Genomic DNA, 23,089 nt, shown 5'->3' with positions numbered 1-23,089 from the left:
AGAGTGGTGCATTTCTGTGATGTTAGCACATATCTTTGGTTTTGATTGACCCTTCCCACCTTCAACCTTTACCTTTCTTCTATTCTTCCAGTTCCTTCCCTAGTATGCCCCCTAGTATGCCTCCTATCATATAGAGAAACCCTACTTTTAAAAAATGAGAGAAAATGAAGTAACGCAGAGAGTCTTCGTATGATAGAGAAAACAGAAGTTGAAATCATGGGATTTTAGAAGCAAACATGAGCTTGAGTTCCAGTTCTGCCACTTAATTCGTGAGCAAGAGGCCTAACCTCTGTGATTCTTTACTTTCATCCAGGCAGGTTGAGAACATGATTATTTCTGATACAGGTTTGTTCAGTGGGCTGGGTCACATCTTGTCTGTAAAGTGTCCGGTGAGGGGTGGCTTCCAATATTTATCAATTTATTATATACATTAACTACATAAGGTAGAGTTTTGCTCTCCACTGACAGTAGAACATTTCAAACATTTCCTCAGATTTTTGACCATTTTTCTTTGTGATGGATTCAAATTTAATATCTACCGTATTTTAAGAAGATGTGCGAATATGTAGGCTTAGATTTTTCAAAAACAAACTTTATTTAGGGTTCTTAAACATTTTTACTCCCTTCCAACCCACTGACCAGAGGAAGGTGAGAAAAGGTTATTAGGAAAGGGGGTTGTGGACCTTTTTTAGACGTTCCTTGGGGCAGTTCCACTCTTTGTTGTCTGGACACCAGCAGTCCAGTCAACTAGCCAACACCAAACAGCAACACGAATCAACAGCAGGGGCACCGTCAGCAGAAACAGGAAGACTCCACAGAATCGGCAAGAGTGAAAGCATCAAGACTCAGCTGGAGTGCCACAAGTTCTCTGGAGCTTGCTCACTGAGAAGTGAAGTGCAGAAAAACAAAGACCAGCAAAGCGATGTGAACCTTACAAAGTGTAGCCATGAAGCGTTGTCTCTGTGGGCTTCTAGTTCTCCCTTCTCTAGTCCACACAGGGCTGTTTTTCCAGCTGGCAAAAAACATGTCTGTTGCTCGAGACAGCTTCCAGCAAAACATCTTGTGCCTTCTCACGTCTGTTTTCAGCTGAGCAAAATCATGTCCCCTCTTCACGAGTTTATGAGTTCAATTTAGTTGAACTGAGGATGAACTAAAAATATTTCATATCCCATATTTGGGAACAAAACAGAAAACATAAAAGAAACCAAAATTTTCACCACAAAAATATGTTACATCAAAGCAATTTTTAAAATATGAAGTTAGCATTAAAAATATACATCAAGTAGCTTCAGAGATGGCTGAGAAGTTTTGCTCTCATCCTGCTCTTTCAGAGGACCTGGGTTCCAGGTCACTCACATGAGCAGCTCACAAGTGCCTGTAACTGTAACTCTAAGGGATGCAATATCCTCTTCTGGCTTCCTCGGGTACCCACAAACACATGATATTCATACACATACACACACACACTACACAAACAAACAGATGCATAAATAATAAAGTCGCAACCTGTAAGGCCAGATTTGAATTAGAAGGCCCTTTCACACTGCCTCATTACTCTACATCATTAGTTTCAGCAACTGTATCAAATATTTTTCTATTTTCTTTATTGTTGCTTTTTCTTGGAGGGGGGTGTTTTAAATTTTTTTCATTTCAGCTTTTATTATAAAGAACTTGGTTCAACAACATTTTTCAATTTTACTGGTCATTAAAATAGTAGAAAGATCATTTTATAAATTTAATTTTATAAATTCACATGTGTGAGCACTAACACCAGGATTTGATTTCTTTTTTTTTTTACAACACAAATAAGAAACAATCTACAATGAAATTATGTTTTATGAAATACATAAAAGCACTTGTTTTACTTTTGACTATCTACTGTCAAATCAAACGTTAAATTTAGGGTACTTTGTGGCTCTTGAGTTCTGGGGAAGACATCCATGATAAAGCCGGTGGACTCTTGCTTAGGTAGTAACAGTTGTACTTAGCCTCTAATGGATTAGCTACTACAGAGCCAGTCACTTTAGAATTAGTGAATGGATTCAATAAAAATGTCTTACTGTGTTTATGATCCAGGATTCTCTTGTTTATCCTCCCAGAAATGCATTGTGAATTGCATAGTGAGAAATGTTTTTATTTCTCTTAGGTATTCAAGCTAAGAAAGTCACGGATGTGGATTCAGAATCTCTTTCTTCTTCCAGCAAAGAACACAGCATGTCTTTTGACGTGAAGACATCACCCCATGAGAAAGTGAAGCCAGAGAAAGAGCCGGAGGCCACACCCCCTTCTCCAAGAACTTTACTGGCTATTCAGGCTGCCATGCTGGGAAGCAGCTCAGAAGAGGAGCCCGAGAGTGGAGAGGCAAGGCAGTCTCGGGAGAGGAGCTCGCGGGCCACTGCAGATTCAGGCGCCATATCGCCGCAGACCCTTGCAGCTATTCAGAGAGCTCTGGAGGATGATGGGAAAGTGTGTGCCAGGAGTGATGAACTGGAAGTGAGAACACTGTCCGGAAGTAATCCAGACCAGGAGCACGTTGATGGAGTTGCAGTGAGAGGTGGAGGTGCACCATTTGCCACAGTTCCTCCTTTACCCAGTGTGACTGTGGTAAAGGAGTACGTCGCCAGCTCCAGCAGTGAAAAAGAACAGATAGCGTCAGCACATTCTCTTAGTACTGCTTATCATCCATGTGATTCTCCAAAGCAACAAATGCCACTTACTCCTGCGGTGAATGAAGCCTCTCAGATAAGTAGTGAGTGTGAGGTTGAGAGTAGGCAAGCTCCCCTTCCAGCAGCATTCACAGACGTTCCATGCAGTTCTGCCTCTGGGCAACTCAGTGCAAGGGAACCGACCCTGGTACCTCCAATAAGAACCCGTACTGATCAGAGGGTGGACACACACCCTGAAGAGCCTGAGCTGCAGAAAGGTCTTTACCCACCTGAGAGTAAGTGTCTTTCAAGTGATGATGAAACAGAAGGTGGACAGAATCCTACTTTCCAAGCAGGGGATACAGTTCATGTCCCTTCAGAGGCAATAGCTAGCTTGGAAAATGCTTTGTCTTCTAATACTGAAGAACATGGAGATAACCTGAAAACCATCCAGCAGCAGGAGATGACTGAAGCTTCTTCCAGGGAGTTGATTTCCATCCCAAAGCCCATGGAACCAATGAAGGTGGAGTCTGAGGAAAGCGAGTCTGATGGTAGGTACTCTTTTAAGGGGATGGAATGGGAGGACTTCAGGTCTGTAGAGACTGAGAGACCCTATAGTGCAGCCCTGTTTTGCTGAGGAACCAGGAAGAAAAGAGAAGTGAGCTTTCCAGGGGAACACAGCCAAGATGGGGATGTTTTGCTGGGCTATCCTTAGACTCTTGAAGATTTTATTTTATTTTACATGTGTGGGGGTTGTGTCTGTGCACATATGTATGTGTGTACCCAGAGGCCAAAAGAGAGCATCACATCTTGTGGAGCTGGAGTACACATGGTTGTAAGCTGTGCACTGGGAACCTGATACTGGACCTCTGCAAGAGCAGCAAGTGTTTTTAACTGCTGAGGCATCTTGCCAGCCTCTGTCCTTGGTACTTTTAGAGGTAGGGAGTGTCATGTTTGGATAAAAGAAAGCTGAATTTCCTTTAGCTTTTGTTTACTTTTTACTTTGACATAATTACAAAAATTAAAATAGTGTAGAATACTGACTGATTCACACCTAAGCTAAAGGCTGGTATTTTGTCCCATTTGTTTTATATTTTCTGTCTCTGTCTCTCCCCCCATTCCCTCTTCCTTTCTATCACTTCTCCATCTCTCTCTCTCTCTCTCTCCCATGCATTTTCTCCATGCACATTTCTCCTTTCTAAACCTCTGCATTTTTTTGTGCATACATATGCAGTGATCCTTTCATTGTTTATAGTTTAGTTATTTATGTTCTGCTTGCTAAGATTTGACTCCAGGATCAAAGGCACTCTAGTTTCTTTATGGCATTTGTCAGGAGATGCTCTGCTTGGTTTCACTGCACCCACAGATACAACCAAGAACCATTGACAAGGCAGTGGAGTCTTGAGAAGGGATCTCCAGCTGGGGAGCCTCCCCATTCTGGTACCCTACTGTGGGTACCCTCAGGCAAGTCACATAATACTCTAAACCTCGTTTCATAGTGATAGAATGTACATAGAAGTACACACGTACGTACACACACACACACACACACACGCTTGTGCTTATTACATATATGTGTATATGTATTTGCTAATTTAGTATTTGAAATGACTTATAGATCACACTTCAAGTAATGAAGATAACTGTATGCATATATGTTTATACATAATTTGTGTTGTGTTATCAGTTTGTTATCTGTCTGTCTGTCTCTCTGTCTATTTATTTGAGACTCATGTAACCTAGGCTGCCCTCATTCCTGCTATGCAGCTGAGGCTTGTATTGAACTCCTGACCCTCTTGTCTCTACCATGTGAGTGCTGGGATTACAGGTCTGAACTACCATTCCTGGCTAGGTTTTTACATTTTTACTTCCTCCCTTTGTCAGTGTTTCATGGAAAGGAATTTGGGGCCTGTCAGAATATGCTGCACCCAAGCAAACTTCCTGCCACTTGTTTCAGCATCCTTGGTTGGTCTCTGTCTGGGTAGAGGCCTACTGTGATGGTTGCCAAGTAGTGCTGGGCATTGATTAGGTTTATCCTACTGTAAAGACCCTTCCCTTCTCCCTCCTTTGTTGTTTTTATTGTTGTATGGATTGCTGTACTGTTACAGTCCAACACTATATATTTGTTCAAAGTGTCCTCACTTTGGTGGTGATGGGTTAAGCAAGCTCTTATGGCTTTTGCCAACTCCTAATTGTATTTATATAATTTCTGTACTTACTGGCTTTTTTTTCTACTGACTTTTTTTGGAACCCTTGATTAGCATTTCATCAAGGAACTGTGGAGCTTACAAGTCAGACACTGGCTTCTGGGTGCACTTTCTGTTCCCTCAGTAACAGCCACGAAACAAACACACGCATACACACATATACACACTGTGTGTATGTGCATGCTCACAGCTCTATTTATTTCTGTATCCATCCATCTTTATTGAAATCCACACACTTATGATTCTATTCTAACATACCAGAGGTCTAGTCTTGCCTATGGGAGTGATTTTTTTTTTTTTTTTGGTAGAAAATCAGTTTTGTTTTGTTTTTTAATATAGACACTTAGTACAATGCAGCTTTCATTGTGTCCCATGAATTTGGGTATGCTGCTTATTTTTTTTTATTGAATTCTAGAAAGTCTTTAGTTTCTGTCTTTAATTATGTCCTGACCTATTCTTCATTCAGCCGTGAGTTGTTCAGTTTTCATGAGTTTGTAAGCTTTGTGTTGTTTTTGTAGTTGTTGATATCTGCTTTAATATACGGTAGTCTGCTTGGATGCAGGGAGTCACTTCTGTTTTCTTGTGTCTATTGATATGTGCTTTGTGTCCAAGTATTTTGGAGAGAGTTCCCTGAGGTGTAGAGCAGAAGGTATATTCTTTTCTGTTTTGGGGGAAGTGTTCTATAAATATCTTTGGGTCCATTTGGTTTATACCCTCTGTTAGCTCCAGCATTTCTATGTTTAGTTTTTGTCTGGAAGACTGTGGTGGTTTGAATGATAATGGCTTCCATAGGCTTATAGGGCGTGGTACTATTAAGAGTTATGGCCTTGTCAGAGTAGGTGTGGTTTTGTTGGAGGAAGTGTTTGGACTAGGAAGCTCTAACCAGGCCCAGTGTCTCTCTCCCTTTCCTCTCTTGGCTTCTTCTCTAGAACCATGTCTGCCTGAATGCCATCATGCTTCCTGCCATGATGACAATGGATTAAACCTCTGAACTGTTATCCAGCCCCTATTAAATATTTCCTTTGTAAGAGTTGCCGTGGCCATGGCATCTCTTTATAGCAATAGAAACCCTAAGACAATGACCTGTCCATTGGTGAGAATGGGGTAGGGTATTGGAGTTTCCCACTATTGGTGTGTGAGCATCAATGTCCTTTAAGCTGTCATAGTGTTTCTTTTACAAACTTGGGTACCCTTTTGTTTGGGACACAGATGTAAAGAATTGAAATGTCATCTTGGCAGGTTTTTTTCTTCAGTGAGTATTAGTGCCTTTCCCTATCTCTTTTGATTAGTTTGAAGTCTCTGTTAGATATTAAAGTGGCTGCACCAGCTTGCTTTATAGGTCTGTTTACTGAGTGTATCTTTTTCCAACTTTTACCCTGTGGTAATCTGTATCCTTGATGTTGAGGTGTATTTCTTGGATGCAGCAAATAGATCCTGTTTTCACATCCAATCAGTTAGTCTATGTCTTTTTACTGGGGAATTGAGACCATTGATGTTGAAAGAAATCAATGACAAATGATGGTTTTTGTTATTTTTCTTGTTTATGGTTGTACTGGTAGTGGTGATTTGTGTATGAGAGAGAGAGAGAGAGAGAGAGAGAGAGAGAGAGAGAATGTGTATGTGTGTGCTTTTGATTTTGCTGGTTTGAGATGTAACTGAGGTGTAATTAACCTCCCTAAGTTGGGGTTTTTATCTAGCAATCCCATTAGGGCTGGGTACTATTTAAGTTTGACTTTGTCATGGTGTATCTTATTTTCTCCAACTATGGTGATTGGTTTTGCAGGATAAGAGTTGTCTGAGTAGTCTGAGCTGTCATCCGTGGCCTCGTAGCATCTGCATCACATCTGTTCAGGTCCTTCTGGCTTTTAGAATCTCCATTGAGAAGTTAGGTAATTCTAACAAGTGTGCCTTTATATGCTACTTGCTCATTTTCCCTTACATCTTTTAATATTCTGTCTTTGTTCTTTATGTTTAGTGTTTTGATAATTATGTAGCCTGTTCCAATCTATTTGGTTTTCTGTATGCTTCTTGTGCTTTTATAAACATTTCTTTCTTTGGGGTAGGAAAATTTTCTTCTATGATTTTGTTAAAAATATTTTTTGGGTCTTTGAGTCAGGATTCTTCTCCATCTTCTATTCCTAATATTCTTAGGCTTGGTCTTTTCATAGTGTCCTTGATTTCTTGGATGTTTTGTATCAGTAGTTTTTTAGATTTAACCTACTGTGTGTGTATGTATATATATATATATATATATATATATATATACATACACACACATTTGGTATTGTATTCATTGCCTGAAGCTTGCCTCTGTAGTACCTGTTTATATTCCTAAAGTTTTCATTTCCAGAATTCCATCAGTTTGGGTTGTCTTTATTGCTTCTATTTCCATTTTCAGGTCTTGAACAATTTTTTTTTCCTTCAATTGTCAATTGTGTTTTTTTTTTTTTTTCTTTCTTGGCTTTCTTTAAGAGATTTGTTAATTCCTCGTACTCTGTGTTTTCCTGGGTTTCTTTCAGAGATTTATTAATTTCTTCCAATTGCTTGTTTGTGTTTTCCTGGATTTCTTCATTCCCTCTTTAAGGACCTTTTTCATCTTCCTAAGTTGGTTTTAAGGTCTTCTTGTGCTTAGCTATGTTGGATGAATATTCAGGACCTGATGCAGTAAATGGCTGTGCCCTGGTGGAGACATAATTGTCCTACATGTTATTGATTTGTTCTCATGCTGGCATCTAGGCATTGGGTTTGGAGTGATTATAGATCTAGGTGCTAACTTCTGGATTTGTTGGGTGGGTGTTTTGTTCCTTGGTTTCTGTTCCTCTCTGTATTCTATCTATCTATTTAAATTTTTTGTTTCATGTTCATTGGTATTCTGCCTGCATGTATGTCTGTGTGAGACTTTCAGATATCCCCTGGAACTAGGATTACAGACAGGTGTAAGTTGCCATGTGGTTGCTGGGAATTGAACCCGGTCCTCTGCAAGAGCAACTGGTGCTCGTAACAGCTGAGCCATCTCTTCAGGCCCCTCTCTGTATTTTAAGAGAGTGTGATGGCTGTGCTTTGCATGTTTTACTGGCCTGCTTGTGTAGTGTGCACACAGGGAATGCCTGGGCAGTGGCCAGCTTGAGTTGGGGCCTGGGATATAGGAAAAAGTGGTGGGGGGAATGAGTTTAGGAGGGGGTGGTCTGTGAGATCCACAGGACTTGTGGGCGGGGGTGTTGGTGGAGGAGGGAGGCTGCAGCTGGTGTTCTCTTACAGTCCTAGGAGGGATCAACCTAAGGGATTGAATGTCAGGGAGAGCTGAAAATGTCTGTTGGCAGGTTACCTGGTTTCCTGGCAGGCATGGACTGTGCTTGAGCAGGGAGGTGAGGGATGGCGGGGGAGAGTCCAGCTGAGTTGGACTGAAATACAGCTACGAGTTGGGGGAGGAAAGCTGTGAGGAGATGGTCTGTGGGTTCCATAGGAGATGTGGGCAGGGGAAAGAGGCTCTGGGAGAACAGAGGGCAGAAAAGCTCTGCATCCAGGTTGCTTGGTCTTCTGTGCCTTGGCTATTACTGATTGTGTTGTTATGCTGACATCTAGGAATGTGCCACTGATATGAATATATAGGTCTAGGTACTGATATCTGGATTTGTCTTTGTTGTTTGGGCATTTTGTTTCTTGGTTTCTGTTTCCTGTCAGGGTTTTCTGGGACTGTGATTGCTGTGTGTTGCCTAGTTGGACATTTTCTTTTGAACTAATAGTTGTAGCCACTGGGGGTTCCAAGTGTTATGTGTTTCTGTATATTAGTTGACACTTAGGAATGGGGCTAGGCCAGGGGTCTGAAGGGGTTCACAGGAGGGAGGAGAGCAGAGCACAGTGTTCAGCCAGGATCTGCTTATTTTGTCAGTTTGTCTGTTGCAGACTGAGATGATTTGGGGAAAGGGAGGCTGGAGAAGACCTTTGTGATCTGTGTGGGATGGGGTCAAAGAGGAAGAGGAGACTATAGCAAGTGATCTACAGAGCTGGTGATGAGACTGGAGGATTGGGACTAGAGGAGAAGAAGAGAAAGGGGAGAAGCTCTGTTCTCAGCCTATCTGCCTCCCTGGCCTCCTCTTTGAGTTTTAAAAACAGCCTTAGTCAATGGAGCATAGTTTTTTAAAGTTAACATGCAAGTCTTTGATAATTTCCTTCCATACTTTTAGTGACCAAAAGCCTAATAGATCAATTTGTTTAACTGAAAAAGTTGTTTAGAAGTGGTGGGTAGACATTTGTGATGATTGTATTTAAGAATAGCAAGCTAGTGGCATGTTTGTGGTTATACTTAAATCCTTTGCATTGGGGTCTGAAATTTTTCAGGACTGTTCAGAAAGCTTTGATGACTTCAGAGTGACTCTAATGTTCTCATTGTAGATGAAGTGACATCATTATTTTTTGAACAGGGAGTTTTGTTGAAGTGCAGAGTATAGTCAGTGATGATGAACTTCAAACAGAGTCATCGGAGGCTTCTGAACATCCCTCTGAACAAGGTACAGAGGAACCAAGGGGAACTCAGGAGGAAGAAACCGCCATTGACACAGAGTGCCTCCTGGGGGACAGCACTCACGGTGAGGACGTGGCCATGGAAGAACCCAGGAAAGCTGAGAGAGATGCTGAGGACTCACCCGATGAATGGCAGGATGTTAATTTGGTAATAGTATAACACCACATTTTAACTTTGTGCCAAGGAAGCCAAGCCTGTGACTTGTGAGACTTTGAGAGTTGCTAGATAACTAATTACTAGATGTTTTATAATCCATCTTGTTACTCATAGCTTCCTATTAAAATGTAAGTTACACCTGAGGTTTAGGTAGGCGAATGTGATCTAGTGAGGGCAGTGTTGCCTGGAAATCCCAAGTGGAAACACTGTAAGGAGAAGCAGCTTATTGGTCATTTCAGCCAGAGGAAAGCAGGCTTCTCTGCAACAAATGGACATAATTGGATCTCAACTATAATTATCTGCGGATGGAACCTGTTTTATAGGAGGAACTAGATGCCCTGGAGAGTAACCTCTTAGCGGAACAGAATTCACTGAACGCTCAAAAACAGCAGCAAGAGCGGATCGCCGCCTCTGTAACAGGCCAGATGTTTCTGGAAAGCCAGGTGAGTCTGACTTTAGCTTGGTCTTCCTTAGAGTTGTCCCCGGAGAAGCTGTGTGACAATGTCACACCCCCCGTGGTCAGGGTCCACAGTGAATTTCCCTGCATGTGTTTTCTCTTACTACAGGAACTCCTGCGCCTATTCGGCATTCCCTACATCCAGGCTCCCATGGAGGCAGAGGCACAGTGTGCCATCCTGGACCTCACCGATCAGACTTCTGGAACCATCACTGATGATAGCGATATATGGCTCTTTGGAGCTCGGCATGTCTATAAGAATTTTTTTAACAAAAACAAGTTTGTAGAGTACTACCAATACGTAGACTTCCACAACCAATTAGGTAGGACTCACAGTGTGATTGATCACTGCCCACAGTTGATCCTCAAGATTTGACTCATATGGCTTTTCTTTTCAAGGAACTAATTGATGCATGAATAAAATGGGATGTCCTAGGATATTAAAAGTCGGATTTAGGAAGTTAAAATCCTTGCGTCTTTCTTGCAGTTAAATCATCTGACAGAATTATTTGAATTCTTACTTGACAGGGAGCCAGAGATGTTCTCATAGAGCGGAGCCATTGCTGCTTCTGCCGCTATGAGTGTGCCTGACATTTAGCACACCATTCATCCAATCAGTTGGGAAATGCACACTGACACTCATGTGCCAGTCATTCTTGACAGTGGCATAGTAGCTAAAAATGAAACAACCTAGTGGAAGAGGAATATGCTGGCCATGTTAACAAATCATAATCTGACAGCTGATGTGTGCCATAGAAAAAACCAACGCAGAGCCAGAATGAGATGCAGCTGCAGGAGAGCACATGCTGCTCCCGACAGAGGTGTCATTAGGGAAGGCTTTGTTTGAGGCAGCCTAGGGCAGGCTCCTTAAGGAAATAGCAAGAAAATATAAATACACATTTGACAAAGGTCGTGTCAGAGAAACTTAAAGATTTCAAGACCTTGCGACAGAAGCTTGCTTGTACACATGCTCTAGGGAGCCAAGAGGGCCAATGGAAATGGGGGAGGGGAGTGATATCAATCGTTAACCTTGGAGAGAGGAAACTGAAGCCTTGTAGTGTCTGGTGCAGCAGGGAAAGCAGTGTGCATGTCCTGGTGTGGGAGGAGCGTGGGAGGAGGGGTTCTAGCTTCCCGGTTCTAGGCCAGTCATACAGCGGAAGAGAAGAAGGGAGCATTGAGATGAGTTCAGTCTGAGAGGGTCACTGCATAGGTCGGCAGGGGCGCTCAGTGGGTAATGGAATGCTTATGCTTGTGGGTGGAGGAAGCAGGCAGGATCACTAAATGTAGAGAAATAAGAATGTTTAAAACTTAAAAGCTCAGCTGAGTGATAGCTACTGAATGAGCCTATTTTTAAATAAAACGTGTCTTTGGATGTTGGCTTAGCATGTGCAGTTTATAAAAATACTAAATATAACTGTTGCTATTTATGCAGGATTGGACCGAAACAAATTAATCAACTTGGCTTATCTACTGGGCAGTGATTATACTGAAGGGATCCCGACAGTCGGCAATGTGACAGCCATGGAGATTCTCAATGAGTTCCCTGGGCGAGGCCTGGACCCACTCCTAAAATTCTCGTAAGGCTTTTCTTCATGTTTCTAATTCAGGTATATATATAAATACTCAGACTAACAAATGGATTCTTTTTTTTTTTTAAGCTGAGCTCTTACTGTGTTGCCTAGGCTGAGCTCAAACTTGCAATCCTCTAGCCTCAGCTTCCTATGTAGCTGCTACTATAGGTGTGTGCTACCACAACTGGGATCTGTTTCTAAGATCATGAGGTATCCCATCATCATACGTTGAGGGAGCAATGGGAGACAGTAGCTGTGGCTTCTAGGGCCCTGGGGAGTCTGTTTTCAGTCCGTTTTGGTTTCATTTTAGTCATGCCTGGCTTCTCCGAGTCCAGGGACACAAAGCCAGTTCTGCATTGCTTGTTAGTGTGTGAGCTGCCTCTGAGTTCATTCAGATCGTTGTAGAATGGCTAAAATGAGTCATATATACAGGCCTTAGGGATGGGAAAGGTGAGAAGTTACAGCCTATACACTCAGGTTTCCTTATGGAATCGGATAATGGGTTTTGGAAAAGCAAATGAAATCATTCAGTGTTGCCAGTTAAATTGTTCACCACTCGTTCAGTGTTATGAAAGAAGTCAACCAGAAACATGCTTGGAGGGCCAGGGCCAGGAACTAACATGGTAACGTCATTGTCCTGAAAACACATGTGCTGACCCAGAGGTGTGCTGTACTTGAGGTGTAGCTTTCTGAGCTTTGGAGACCAAGTATTTATTTCTTCACCATGGGCTGTGACAAGTATTTGACAGAGGAGCTTAAGGAAGCATTAAATTTATTTATTTTGGCTGATATTCAGTGGTCTAGTCTACTTTGGCTAGGGGCATGGCGGTCAGAAGCAGAGAGAAATGAATGCTGTGTGCAGCTCATTTTCTCCTTTTCCTTCAGTCTAGACCCCAGAACACCAGATGCTGCTGGCCATATTTACAGGGATGATCTTCACACCCAAGTTAGTTCAGCCTAAAAGCTCTGTCACAGACATAGTCAGAGTTTTCTGTCCATAGGGAATCTAGAGCCTGTCAATTTTATAATCAATATTAATTGTCAGAGACTCCCAGTCTCAGAATTGGTAGGAGCTGTGTCTCTGAAAGTAGTTTTGAAAATTATGTTTATGTATTTACTTTTAATGATTTATTTATTTTTATGTATATATATTTTTTTACCTGGATGTATGTCTATCACAAGCATGCAGTGCCAGATCCTCTGAAGCTGGAGTTACAGATAGTTGTAAGCCACCATGTGGTCCTGAGAATTGCTGGGTCCTTTGGAAGAGCAGCCAGTGCTCTTAATCTTTGAGTTATCTCATTGTGGAGAGTCAGGACAATTTATGAGGGTCAGTTCTGTTTCTACCGTGCCAGTCCTAGGGATTGAACTCAGGTCATCTGGCTTGGCAGCAAACAACTTTACCTGTTCATTCATCCCACTGACTCAGAAAGTAGGGATTTTGTTTTTATTTTGTTTTGTTTTTTGGCTTTTTTTCTCAATGGCATTAAAAAAAACTTGAAATATGACTCATATAACATGAATTCATCTCTTTAGAAGGTAAAATTCATCGTTGTCTAGTTTGTTAGCAAGGTTACAAGGTTCCCTTGCAAACACCAGATTGCCACAGGTAATGGGTTTAATTCAGTTGTGTTCTCTTGTATTGTGAAGAGTCAGTACTAAGATGCAGTGTGTGACTGCAGCGATCACCGGCTCCAGGCAGCCTCAGGGCACACGCTGGTGCTCTCACCTCATGCTTCCTGTCTCTTACTGCACCTCTCTTGCTGAGAAGCTGACATACTGGGGTTAAGTTATTGACACACTCGGGGAATAGCTCATCAAACATGGTTGGTGAAGAACTATATAGCTGCAAATAACATTCTTCCACAAATGAGGAAATATATCATAGCAACATTGCAAAGTATGCATTAAGATGATTTTACTCAACAATTAATTAGAAGAAGCTGCAATTACATGCACATTATACCCATTACACATGCACATAACATTCACACATGCATGGTAGCTGGTGTATTGTGTACTATAGCTTTATTTTCTTATGTTGTTTTTCCTTTCATTGAAAATGGGTTTTTTTCCCCTTACATAATATATTCTGAATTTGTTTCTCTTCCCTTTGTTCCTAGCTGTTTCCATCCAGATCTTCCCCCCCTCCCTTCTGTCTCTCATTAGAAAACAAATAGGCTTCTATGGGATAATAATAAAATAAATTAAAACAAAGCTAACACATTGGAATTATACAAAACAAACAAACAGAAGGAAAAGAGCCTAAGAGCAGGCACAGGAAAACAGAGACCCTTTGTTTACACACTCAGGAATCCATAAACACACTAAACTGGAAGGTATAGTATATAAGAAAAGGACACTCCTCTCACCCTCTTTTCCCTGGGTGTTGTAGGTGACGATTAATATTTATTATAGGTTTATCTTCTAGTAAAGCTTGCTGTTAATCTTAAACAGCTGTATAACCAAATCACTACACAGAGACTGGGATTTTAGTTATCCTAGAACACAATGCTGGGCAATATTTACTCCCTCCTAAGCCTCCAAACCCTCAGTTTCCTAACATTTAGATTTCCCACATTATACTTGCTTTTTGTGAAATCTTAGGTCTGATTCATGCTCCACGTCCTCCAAGATCTCTCCTCCAGCTCTGCTCTCCTGCTCTCCTCTCTCCCCTTCTTCTCCCACTCATCTCCTGCAACTAGACACAATGTTGAGCTGGGAGGAGCCAGAGGACAGGAAAGAGGGGAGGAGTCAGAAGGCAGGATGTGTTTCTGAGTATTGGAAGCTGACACTTAGGAGTGGGAGTGGACTTGTGGGTGTAGGTGGGGGTGCGGAAGGTCCACAGGAGGGAGCAAAGCAGAATCTGCTTAGTCCCCTGAGAATGGGGCAGAGAGTGAGAAGAAGCCATAACAGATAACATGCTCCAAAACTAGGAGTGAGACTGGGGCATTGGATACGGAGGAAAGGAGGAGTAGTGAAGACCTGAGGCTTGCTTACCTACCTCACTGGCTACTGGCTTCTCTGACAGGCTTGGCTGAATGGTTTTCAGAGAAGTCTGCTGGGATTGGGAGCTGTGATGGCAGGATGAGTGGAAAGAAGGTTGGAAAAGATCTACATGATGGAGGCGTATATCAGGGAGCTGCTCAGAGATAAGAGGAAAGGAGGGATTAGTGAAGGTCCCCAGTTAGGCTACCTTGTTCCTTGGCTATAATGACCTGTGGGTTCTCAAGCAAGGCCTACTGGAGATGGGGGCTGGGATAAAGCAATGAGCAGGAAAAAGCGAATTTAGAAGGTAAGATCTGTGAGATTCATTGGAGATGGGGCCCAGGGAGGAAGGGAGGCCTCAGTAGGTAATCTGCTACAGAGCTGAGGATTGGATTTGGAGGAGCAGAGAGAGGTGAAGTTCTGCAGTTAGCCTACTTGCTTTCCCAGCTGGAGTGGCTTGTATGGTTTCCCAGGTACTGCTTCCTGGATTTGGGTGCTGGGATAAAGTAATGAGTAGGGGGAGGGAGATTGTGGAGGAATTTGTATGATTTATTGCAGATGGAGGCGGGGGGGGGGTTAAGAAAGGCTGAATGAAGCAGGTATTCTGCTGCAGAGCTGCGGTGAGACTGGGGGATTGGATTTGGAGGAATGAAGGAATGGAGTGAGAGGTGAAGAGGTTCTGTTAGTCTACCTGCTTCCCTGATAGGCTGTTTGTTTGTTTGTTTTTGTTTGAAAAAGCAATGGAATGTTGTTGTATGTTGTAGAGTCAGCTTCAGGGACTTCTCTGGCTTTGGTGTCAAAGCTTCTTGGACTGGCTGAACAGTCTCCTTCCTGTTTGAGTCTGGAGTGTAGTATAAAGCAGAGCTAATATTTAGGAAGACAGGTAGGAATCTAGCAGAGCACAGCACTTTGGATTTTTTTGTTTTTTGCCACTAGCATTTAAATCGGGGGTGGTCTCCCCCAAATGTTTTGATTGGTTCAAGGAAAAAAGGAGCTCAAGATCCTGTGCCCCTGTTGTTCCTAAGTAAGCTCAAGATAGCTGAGGTGAAGTGACAGCTCCTCCTCCAAGCACGTGTTCTTCAGGATCATCACAGTGGCTGCCACTTCTTACTGTGTCCTCCCAGCCTGGTTGAGAGACTCAGCCCTGTTTTCCCATCTTCCTTTGCAGTGCCTGTCTCTTTTACATTAAGGTGTGTATATTATGTTGTAAAACTGGTTAAGAAAACATTTTTTTCTATGGTCTGTATACTTACTCATTTGTCACTTTCCTAGAGGACTCAAGTTCAGGTCTCCACAGCTACTTCAGGTCATGATACCTGCACATATGTCACACACACACTCAACAAAACAAAACAAACAAAAATCTTAAAAAGAAAAGAAAGCATTATTTTCCCTTGATTTTGGTATTGCTGAAGACCAGTGTTAGACTTCTGAACTCTAGGTGGCACTCCTAAGTCACTCAGTGAGGTTCTACAGGCTGAAACCCAGTTCCTGTTACTAATAATACCTGAAGAACTAGAACAGGGGGGTAGGCGTTCAGGATCCAGTGAATGATCGGGTAGGTGAGGAGCGTGTTTGAACTTTGATGGTGTTTTCTATCAGTCTCCTGTCGGCATGTTGCAGTTACCTACCTTGAAACTCCAAAGCCTCCACTAGTATTACGTGGTGGTTCTGCTCCTGACTCTGAGGCTTGCTTAGAAGTCTTTTGTTCCTGTTCTCTGGCTTGGAACAGCTCAAAGTTCAAGGGCCTGCTGAATGTTTTACATGGCAGGCAATATCAGTTAGGAGGCCGACAGACTGGCAGGCCTTGGGTCTTCTCTGTCTAGACCTCTGTGTGAGCACAGGTTCCTCAAGGCCTGGTGGCTGCTTCCAATGGCAGCGTTTTCCAGACACAGGAAGTAGACAGGCTTATTAAACACCCCATAGTTATCACCTCTGATGATTTCGTCATCAGAGGAGTAGTGTTAAAAGAAAAAAAAAAGTGTGTCTTTCTTGAATTTGCTGTAATTATCATTAAGATGGAAAAATTTTAAAGTGGACTTAATATAAAAAAATCAAAATTAACAGCCTGCTTTTGCGTAGATCATTGCCCAACCCACCAGAGAACAATAATTCTTGCTACTATTTATAAATTAAAAGGCCCTACCATCTCTTTCTGCACATACGCCCCCTGTCTTTCATAGCCTACTTTGTGTTGGATGACATCTGCACTAAAACAACGATTATGTGCCTGACATTTTGGATCCGCTGTACCTTTCACTTCACTGACCAGAGGCCTAGAGAAGTTGCTGCTTTGTGCTACTGTGGTTTGAACAGAAGCCCTGGGGGGGGTTTGTCATCTGACGCTGACAGTGAAGTCTTGAGCAAAGTACCGCTTTGTGAGTTTATTTCTTCTTCTGAGAGCTGAGAGTAACGATATACGTGAAATATTTAACCTGGTGTAAGATCTGTCCTTTGTTGCTTTGTATTCTACATCACATACATTTGTGCTGGAATTAGGACTTGAAATTGCATTTCTGAACTTTCTATTTAGCTCTTTCCCTCCAGGGTGACAACTGTAATGTCTCCCTGCCTTATAAGTAATTGCTCCTGTTACCTTGCAGAGAGTGGTGGCAGGAAGCTCAAAACAGCAAGAAGGTCGCTGCCAATCCCCATGACACCAAAGTGAAGAAGAAATTACGGAAGTTGCAGCTGATGCCAGGCTTCCCCAACCCCGCAGTTGCAGATGCTTATCTCAGGCCTGTAGTCGACGACTCCAGGAGATCGTTTCTGTGGGGCAAACCTGATGTCGACAGGATTAGAGAATATCCTTCCTTTTTTAAAATTTATGATAATATTAAGCTGCAGACTTGTTGGGTTTAAAACTTAGGGAACCTGGCTCCTCCTCCTCCTCCTCTTCTTCCTCTTCTTCTTCTCCAATGTTCTATTTATCTGAGGCCCTCATAGTTGTTTTCCCTCTTCAGTTTTACTGAGGACTTTTTTTTTTTTAATCTCCCAGTGCTGGGAAATGAATTCAGGGCTTCATGTATATGAGGCAAGTATCCTTCAGTAAGGATCTTTATTTGAAACAAGCCTTTTATCTGACCACTTCACTCTATGAATGCAATTATTCTGGGAGACAGGGAATGGCATTAATGGTTGGCTCTTAAACTTTTTTAAAATTACTTGTTAAGTCTCTTTAAAAAAACTTCTGTAATTCTTAACTGTGAGCACATTTTGTCAGAGGTATTTTGGCTGGAACAACACAAAGACAGATGAATCCCTGGGCCCAGTACTAAAGCAGCTGAACGTCCAGCAGGTAATTGTGCATTTTCTTTATGTCGCAGTTAGTAGGGTAGGAGCTGCTAAGGTCCAGTTAACAGTCTTGTTTCAGGGCAGGTGACTGAAGTCTTGAAACCATGACACCTTAAAGAGCAGAGTGAAACCACAGGGGAGATTGGGCCCGAAATCCATTTTTTTTTTAATGTCACTGTTAGTGCTGCAGTGTCCTTATTTATGCTGATGTTGAAAAAAATTCTAGCCTAATAAATGATTTCATAGTAAGATGTTTGAGATGAAATATTTTACCCTGGAGATATCTTTAATTTTTAAAAGCCCAGGAAATATTCACTCTAAAACAATTCTAATCATTCAAGCTTCTTCAGATGTTAACATTTTAATTTACAACTTAGGATCTGGTCTTTGTAGTAACATTTCTGCAAGAGGGTTTTTTGAGGAGGAAAATTCCCTTTTATATGGCTTTCTTCTAAATGGGTATCTGCTTGTCGTATTCATGTGTTCTGCTCACATCGGATAAGCCTTCCTCCATCTCAGAAGACAGTCATGAAACATGCATAGAACTACAAATGAAACTACACTATTTAAGACAATGAAATCAGTATCTAATAAATTTGGGTAATTTAGGAAAAAAATCCAATACAAGTAAGTGACTTAAGACATATTCCCAGGGCTTTCCTTTTGTTTGCCTGGTGACATTTAGCCACCAGAAATAGAAGCTAACTAAGAATAAAAATATTTTCTAGTGACCTTAATTTCAGAAAAATGCCATTGTAATATATTTTCCCTTTCCGTTATGCATTTTTTTTTCCTTTAAAGAGTACAGATAATATAGACAGCAAAGATGTAGATTAAAACTGCTGTCTCCCTCCTAATGGTTGTTGACATGGGTTAGTTGTCTCTGTTTACCACGCTGACTTGCTCCTCTGCGTAAATACTTGTTGATGGTGCGGGCCTCCTCTTCTGCTCGGCTCCTCAGCGTATCCCAGCTTCTGTGAACTGCATCGCTTTTTATAGTTCAGAGGACCAGCTTACCTTCCAGGACAGTTCACATTGACTGTTTCTGTGTTGTTGGGCTTTTAGTTCTCAAGCGGTTACGAATAATGCTGTGACATACACTAGGTTTAAGGTGTCTTCTCAGCAGTGGATTTGTTGCACTAAAGGCTTGACTTCTGTTTCCTGTGTGGCTTTTAATGGTTCCTAGTGCATCAGCAAGGTTTTCTCTTGAAGACTCTGTATAATGCTAAGGCTTTTAAAAGGCATTAATGACTTAGGCACAGACTCTGAAAATGTTGCTGTCAAAGGAAAGGATACAGTTGTTACAAAAACAAAACAAAGCAAACAAAAAAAATTTACTGCTAGAACTGCCTTCTGGGAGGCCATGAATCTAAATTCTTGGAACTAGTAATCCAATGTGATCACACTTGAACTTGTTGATTTGGCCTAGAAACTACTCACTTACCTGACTTACTGTTTCTTTTTATTTTAGACCCAGCTACGAATTGATTCCTTTTTCAGATTAGCTCAACAGGAAAAACAAGATGCCAAACACATAAAGAGCCAGAGGCTGAGCAGAGCAGTGACATGTATGCTAAGGAAAGAAAGGGAAGAGGCAGCCAGTGAGCTGGAGAAAGAGATTGATGAAGCAAAAGGAGAAACCCAGAAAAGAAGCCTGTCAAACCCAGGAGAAACATCAGTCCCCAAAAGAAGGAGGCCTTCTGGAAATGGTGGGTTTTTGGGGGCCCCCTGCCTCTCAGAATCAGCCGGGGAGTCTTCCAGTGAGGACGCAGAAGGTTCGTCTGTGATGAGTGCACAGCAGAGACGATCAGCTGAGTCGTCAACAGTCAGTTGCTCAGATTTGCCAGACTTAAAGCCTCGTGGGAAGGATGGCTATATGTCCACCAGCAGCTCCAGTGAGGACGACGGGGACAAAGCTAAGGCTGTCCTCGTGACTGCTAGACCCGTATTTGAGAAGAAAAGGAGGACGCTAAAGAGTATGAGGAGAAGAAAAAGAAAAGCCTAAAATTTAAAAAGCCAGTGATTTGAAAAATAGTGCTTGCAATGGTTATGTATTGAGAGCATAAGATTAAATTTATTTGTACAATCGGTTTTGAATGTGTGGTTTATTTTATTTTATTTTTTGATTTGTAAAGGTTATTAAAAATCAAAGTATAGAAAAACTTTACATAAAAACAATATGTTTTAGTGTTCATATTGTTGTCCACACACAGAATTGAAACACATATGTTTTGGTCAAACTGTAGTGCACATATCCATGGTAGCCAGGCCAATTCATCTGGGTTATCATTACAGGGGTAGGCACATACTTACAGCTGAGGACTGAATTTTAAATGCACATCTGTGGGTCACTGGGAACAGTCCCAGAATGTTCCTTACTGTAAACACTGTCAGTATTGCTAATGTGTAGCGACTAGTACAGGCCTATGGATCACTGTTCATAAATAGTTCTTATTTTTTAACTTATTTTTATTTCATAAATATTCTTTAGTAACAGGTCCACAATTGAAATAGTTTTAAATATTTTGGATAATGCCAAACCTCATGAACTGCAGACCCGGGGTGCTACTCTACCCTAGAATGCCTCACAGAGTCAACAGCTTCGCAAGGCCTGACAACAGAGGGGCAGACTGTGGTTTTTAAAACATGGATGCTAAACTGGACAGAGTTTCAGTGTGCTACACTTTTTCTGGTGTTTTCTACTTTATCATCATTTCTATTATCTTAGCATGTCTGAAGGTTTGAACCCACATTAAGGAAAAGGAAGGGATTTCTGTTGGTGAGTGCTCTCTCTATATGTGTTCGTCTAGGTCCCAGTCAGACCTAGACAAGAAGAAAAATATCCTTACTTCTCAGTCCAGTCTGGCAGCTCCAGCAACTCAGTCCCTGCCATCCACTATTGTCCCAAGCAGATAGCAGAAGAGGGCCTCATGCCTGGATCATGGAAGGACATTGTTTTGAATCAACAGGTTAATGCTAAAAAAAATCTCAAGGGTGTTTTTTTTTTTTTTTTTTTTTTTTTTTTTTACTTATAAAATAAATTAATGTTCTTGAGACAATAGCAAAAGCACGTTGTTATTTAGAACATACTGGTCTATCTATAGTTTTGTTAGAATCATGACCATGGTATACTTCATAAAGTAACCTTTCAGCTCATTAATCTTTTCTTCAGCTTTATCTGTATTTTACTGTTAAAATAAATCGTTCAGTTCTTTATTTTTATCATCCTGAACACAGTTCTTTTAAAGTCTGTGTCTGGGTCACCTGTAAGTTCATACTATTTCTTAGTTTGCTGGTGAACTTTGGTGGCTGGACTTTCTGTGTTAAAAGCCGGAGAAGTTTTTCTGGCTAGCTGTCCAGAAAGTCTGTTGAGAGGCAGTAGTGCTTGAGGTCACCTCTTCTATGGTTCAGGGCTGGTTTGCATTCTTGCTAAGGCTTCTACTTCTGTTTTCTCCTCATGCCTAGGAAATGGCTTCCAGAAGAACCTGCTAGAAGCCTGGGTGTTTCTTTCTTCTCATTTTTGCTCTTTGTCTCCCTTTGCTTTTGTAATACGCTTCATTCCCTTAAACAGTTTAGTTAGCAAACTCTTGAGTATAAACTCAATACTGAAGGCTTCTGTGGCTACCTATTCTTTCCAGAATCCTGGGCTTGCGGTTCCTAGCTACTGTATCTGTCCCAAATATCATTCTTTTGTCTCCCCAGTCCTGTGAGGTTGCCCAAAGTGATCTGGGATACTTGTCTGTTGTCCTTTCTCTGGCTTCTTAGCCTTTTTATTTTATTTTATTTTTTTATTTTTTGAACTTTGAGAGATATTCTTTATTGAATTAATTGAGGAGCTAAGGTGTGGATTCACCTTATTGGATTCTTCGTCTTATACAATTAAAATATTAGAAATATTGACTTGCTCCTCCCTGCTTGCCCTGCTGGGGGTCTGATGGGCAAAATTTTCACTCTGACATTAGTCCTATGTCTTCACGTCTCCCACCTACCACAAGATGGTTATTGCACTTAGCCTGGCTGGCCTGCCATGATGATGCGATCCACATTGGTAATCTAAACAGTCAAGCTTCTACTATTTTAACACCAAGTCAGTGACTGAGTCACCCACGAACAAGTAGAATTAGCACTGATCCTCCTATCAAACATTAACATTTTCTCCCTTTAAACAGTATGAGTCAGGAAATCAATTGCCTTGAGGAAATGTTTTTCTCTACTGTGCAGATTTGTGCAGACTGTGAAGTGTTTAATAAAGGCATAGGAAGCTGCTCAAAAATAGGGATGACAAGCCTCTTGGATAAGGCTAAGTAGATGAAATTACCCACAGGATTCACAAACTTGTTATGAATACAGAAATATGCTCATGTACTCAGGGAGCCAAATGATGGCTTTGGTGAGGAAAAAGGCAACTGTCTTCCTATGTGTGAGAATTTTACTTTTCTTGACTGCAAGCAACAGATAATGCTCTGCTAAGTACAAAGTATTTCCTAAGATATTTCACCAGAGTGGGAGTTAATGTTTCTTATTGCTATGGTAAAAGCCTAATGGAAACATGAAGAATACTTATTAGTATGTATGCTTGACTTGGTGACTTTATGTGCACCATGTGATTCAGGAGCCAAGAGCCATAAGAGGGCACAGGAACTGGAGATACAGTTGGTTATGAGCCAGCATATTGGGTTCTGGGAACCAAACCCTGGTCATCTGCAAGACCAATAACAGCTCTTAATTGCTGAGCCATTCTCCAGCTCCAGAAAGGATTTACTTTAATTCAGATTTTGAGGAGATAGAGTCTATCATGGTGAGCTAGGCCTGGTGGCAGGAGTGTGCTCACATCAGGGCTAGTGAGAAAGCTGGAATTCAGGCTGGGCTGTTCAAGTCCCACCTCGGCAATCTATTTCCTTCAATGGGAACCCACCTCTTCTTTCTTTTTCTTTCTTTCTTTCTTTCTTTCTTTCTTTCTTTCTCTCTCTCTCTCTCTCTCTCTCTCTCTCTCTCTCTTATATTAAATCTTGATGCAGTTTCCCCTCTCCCCTCACCCCACTCACCCCAGTCTCTCCCACCTTCCCCAGATCCACCCCCATACTCAGACAAGAGCAGGGACATTTACCAAACAGGGCATAACAAGCTACAACAAGACCAGGCACATGCCATCACATGGAGACTGGATGAGGCAACCCAGTAGGAGGAATAGGGAGAGACCCACCTCACAATGTTCCACAACTTCCTCACAGAGTATAACCAGCTGGGAA

General features: G+C 41.7%; 1 protein-coding gene across 2 annotated transcripts in view; it reads left to right on the top strand.

Moving 5' to 3' along the window:
- The window catches only part of Ercc5 (ERCC excision repair 5, endonuclease), a 34,458-nt gene extending 14,527 nt beyond the window's left edge, over positions 1-19,931 (top strand). The window contains exons 8-15 of one of the 2 annotated variants that reach the window (XM_060379814.1): positions 2,147-3,196; positions 9,274-9,521; positions 9,854-9,973; positions 10,097-10,310; positions 11,420-11,564; positions 17,150-17,352; positions 17,762-17,844; positions 19,312-19,931. In XM_060379814.1, the coding sequence (XP_060235797.1) occupies positions 2,147-3,196; positions 9,274-9,521; positions 9,854-9,973; positions 10,097-10,310; positions 11,420-11,564; positions 17,150-17,352; positions 17,762-17,844; positions 19,312-19,845 (2,597 nt within the window). In that variant the 3' untranslated portion in view covers positions 19,846-19,931. Of the gene's footprint in view, positions 1-2,146; positions 3,197-9,273; positions 9,522-9,853; positions 9,974-10,096; positions 10,311-11,419; positions 11,595-17,149; positions 17,353-17,761; positions 17,845-19,311 lie in introns of those variants that run through there. The other variant, XM_060379816.1, reaches the window with a different exon arrangement.
- Positions 19,932-23,089: the final 3,158 nt, after the last annotated feature.

This window comes from Meriones unguiculatus, chromosome 3 (genome assembly GCF_030254825.1).
Source record: "Meriones unguiculatus strain TT.TT164.6M chromosome 3, Bangor_MerUng_6.1, whole genome shotgun sequence".
Taxonomy (NCBI): Eukaryota; Metazoa; Chordata; class Mammalia; order Rodentia; family Muridae; genus Meriones; species Meriones unguiculatus.
The sequence above is the reverse complement of the archived record's forward strand: the minus strand, read 5'-3'. Positions and strand labels throughout refer to the sequence as shown.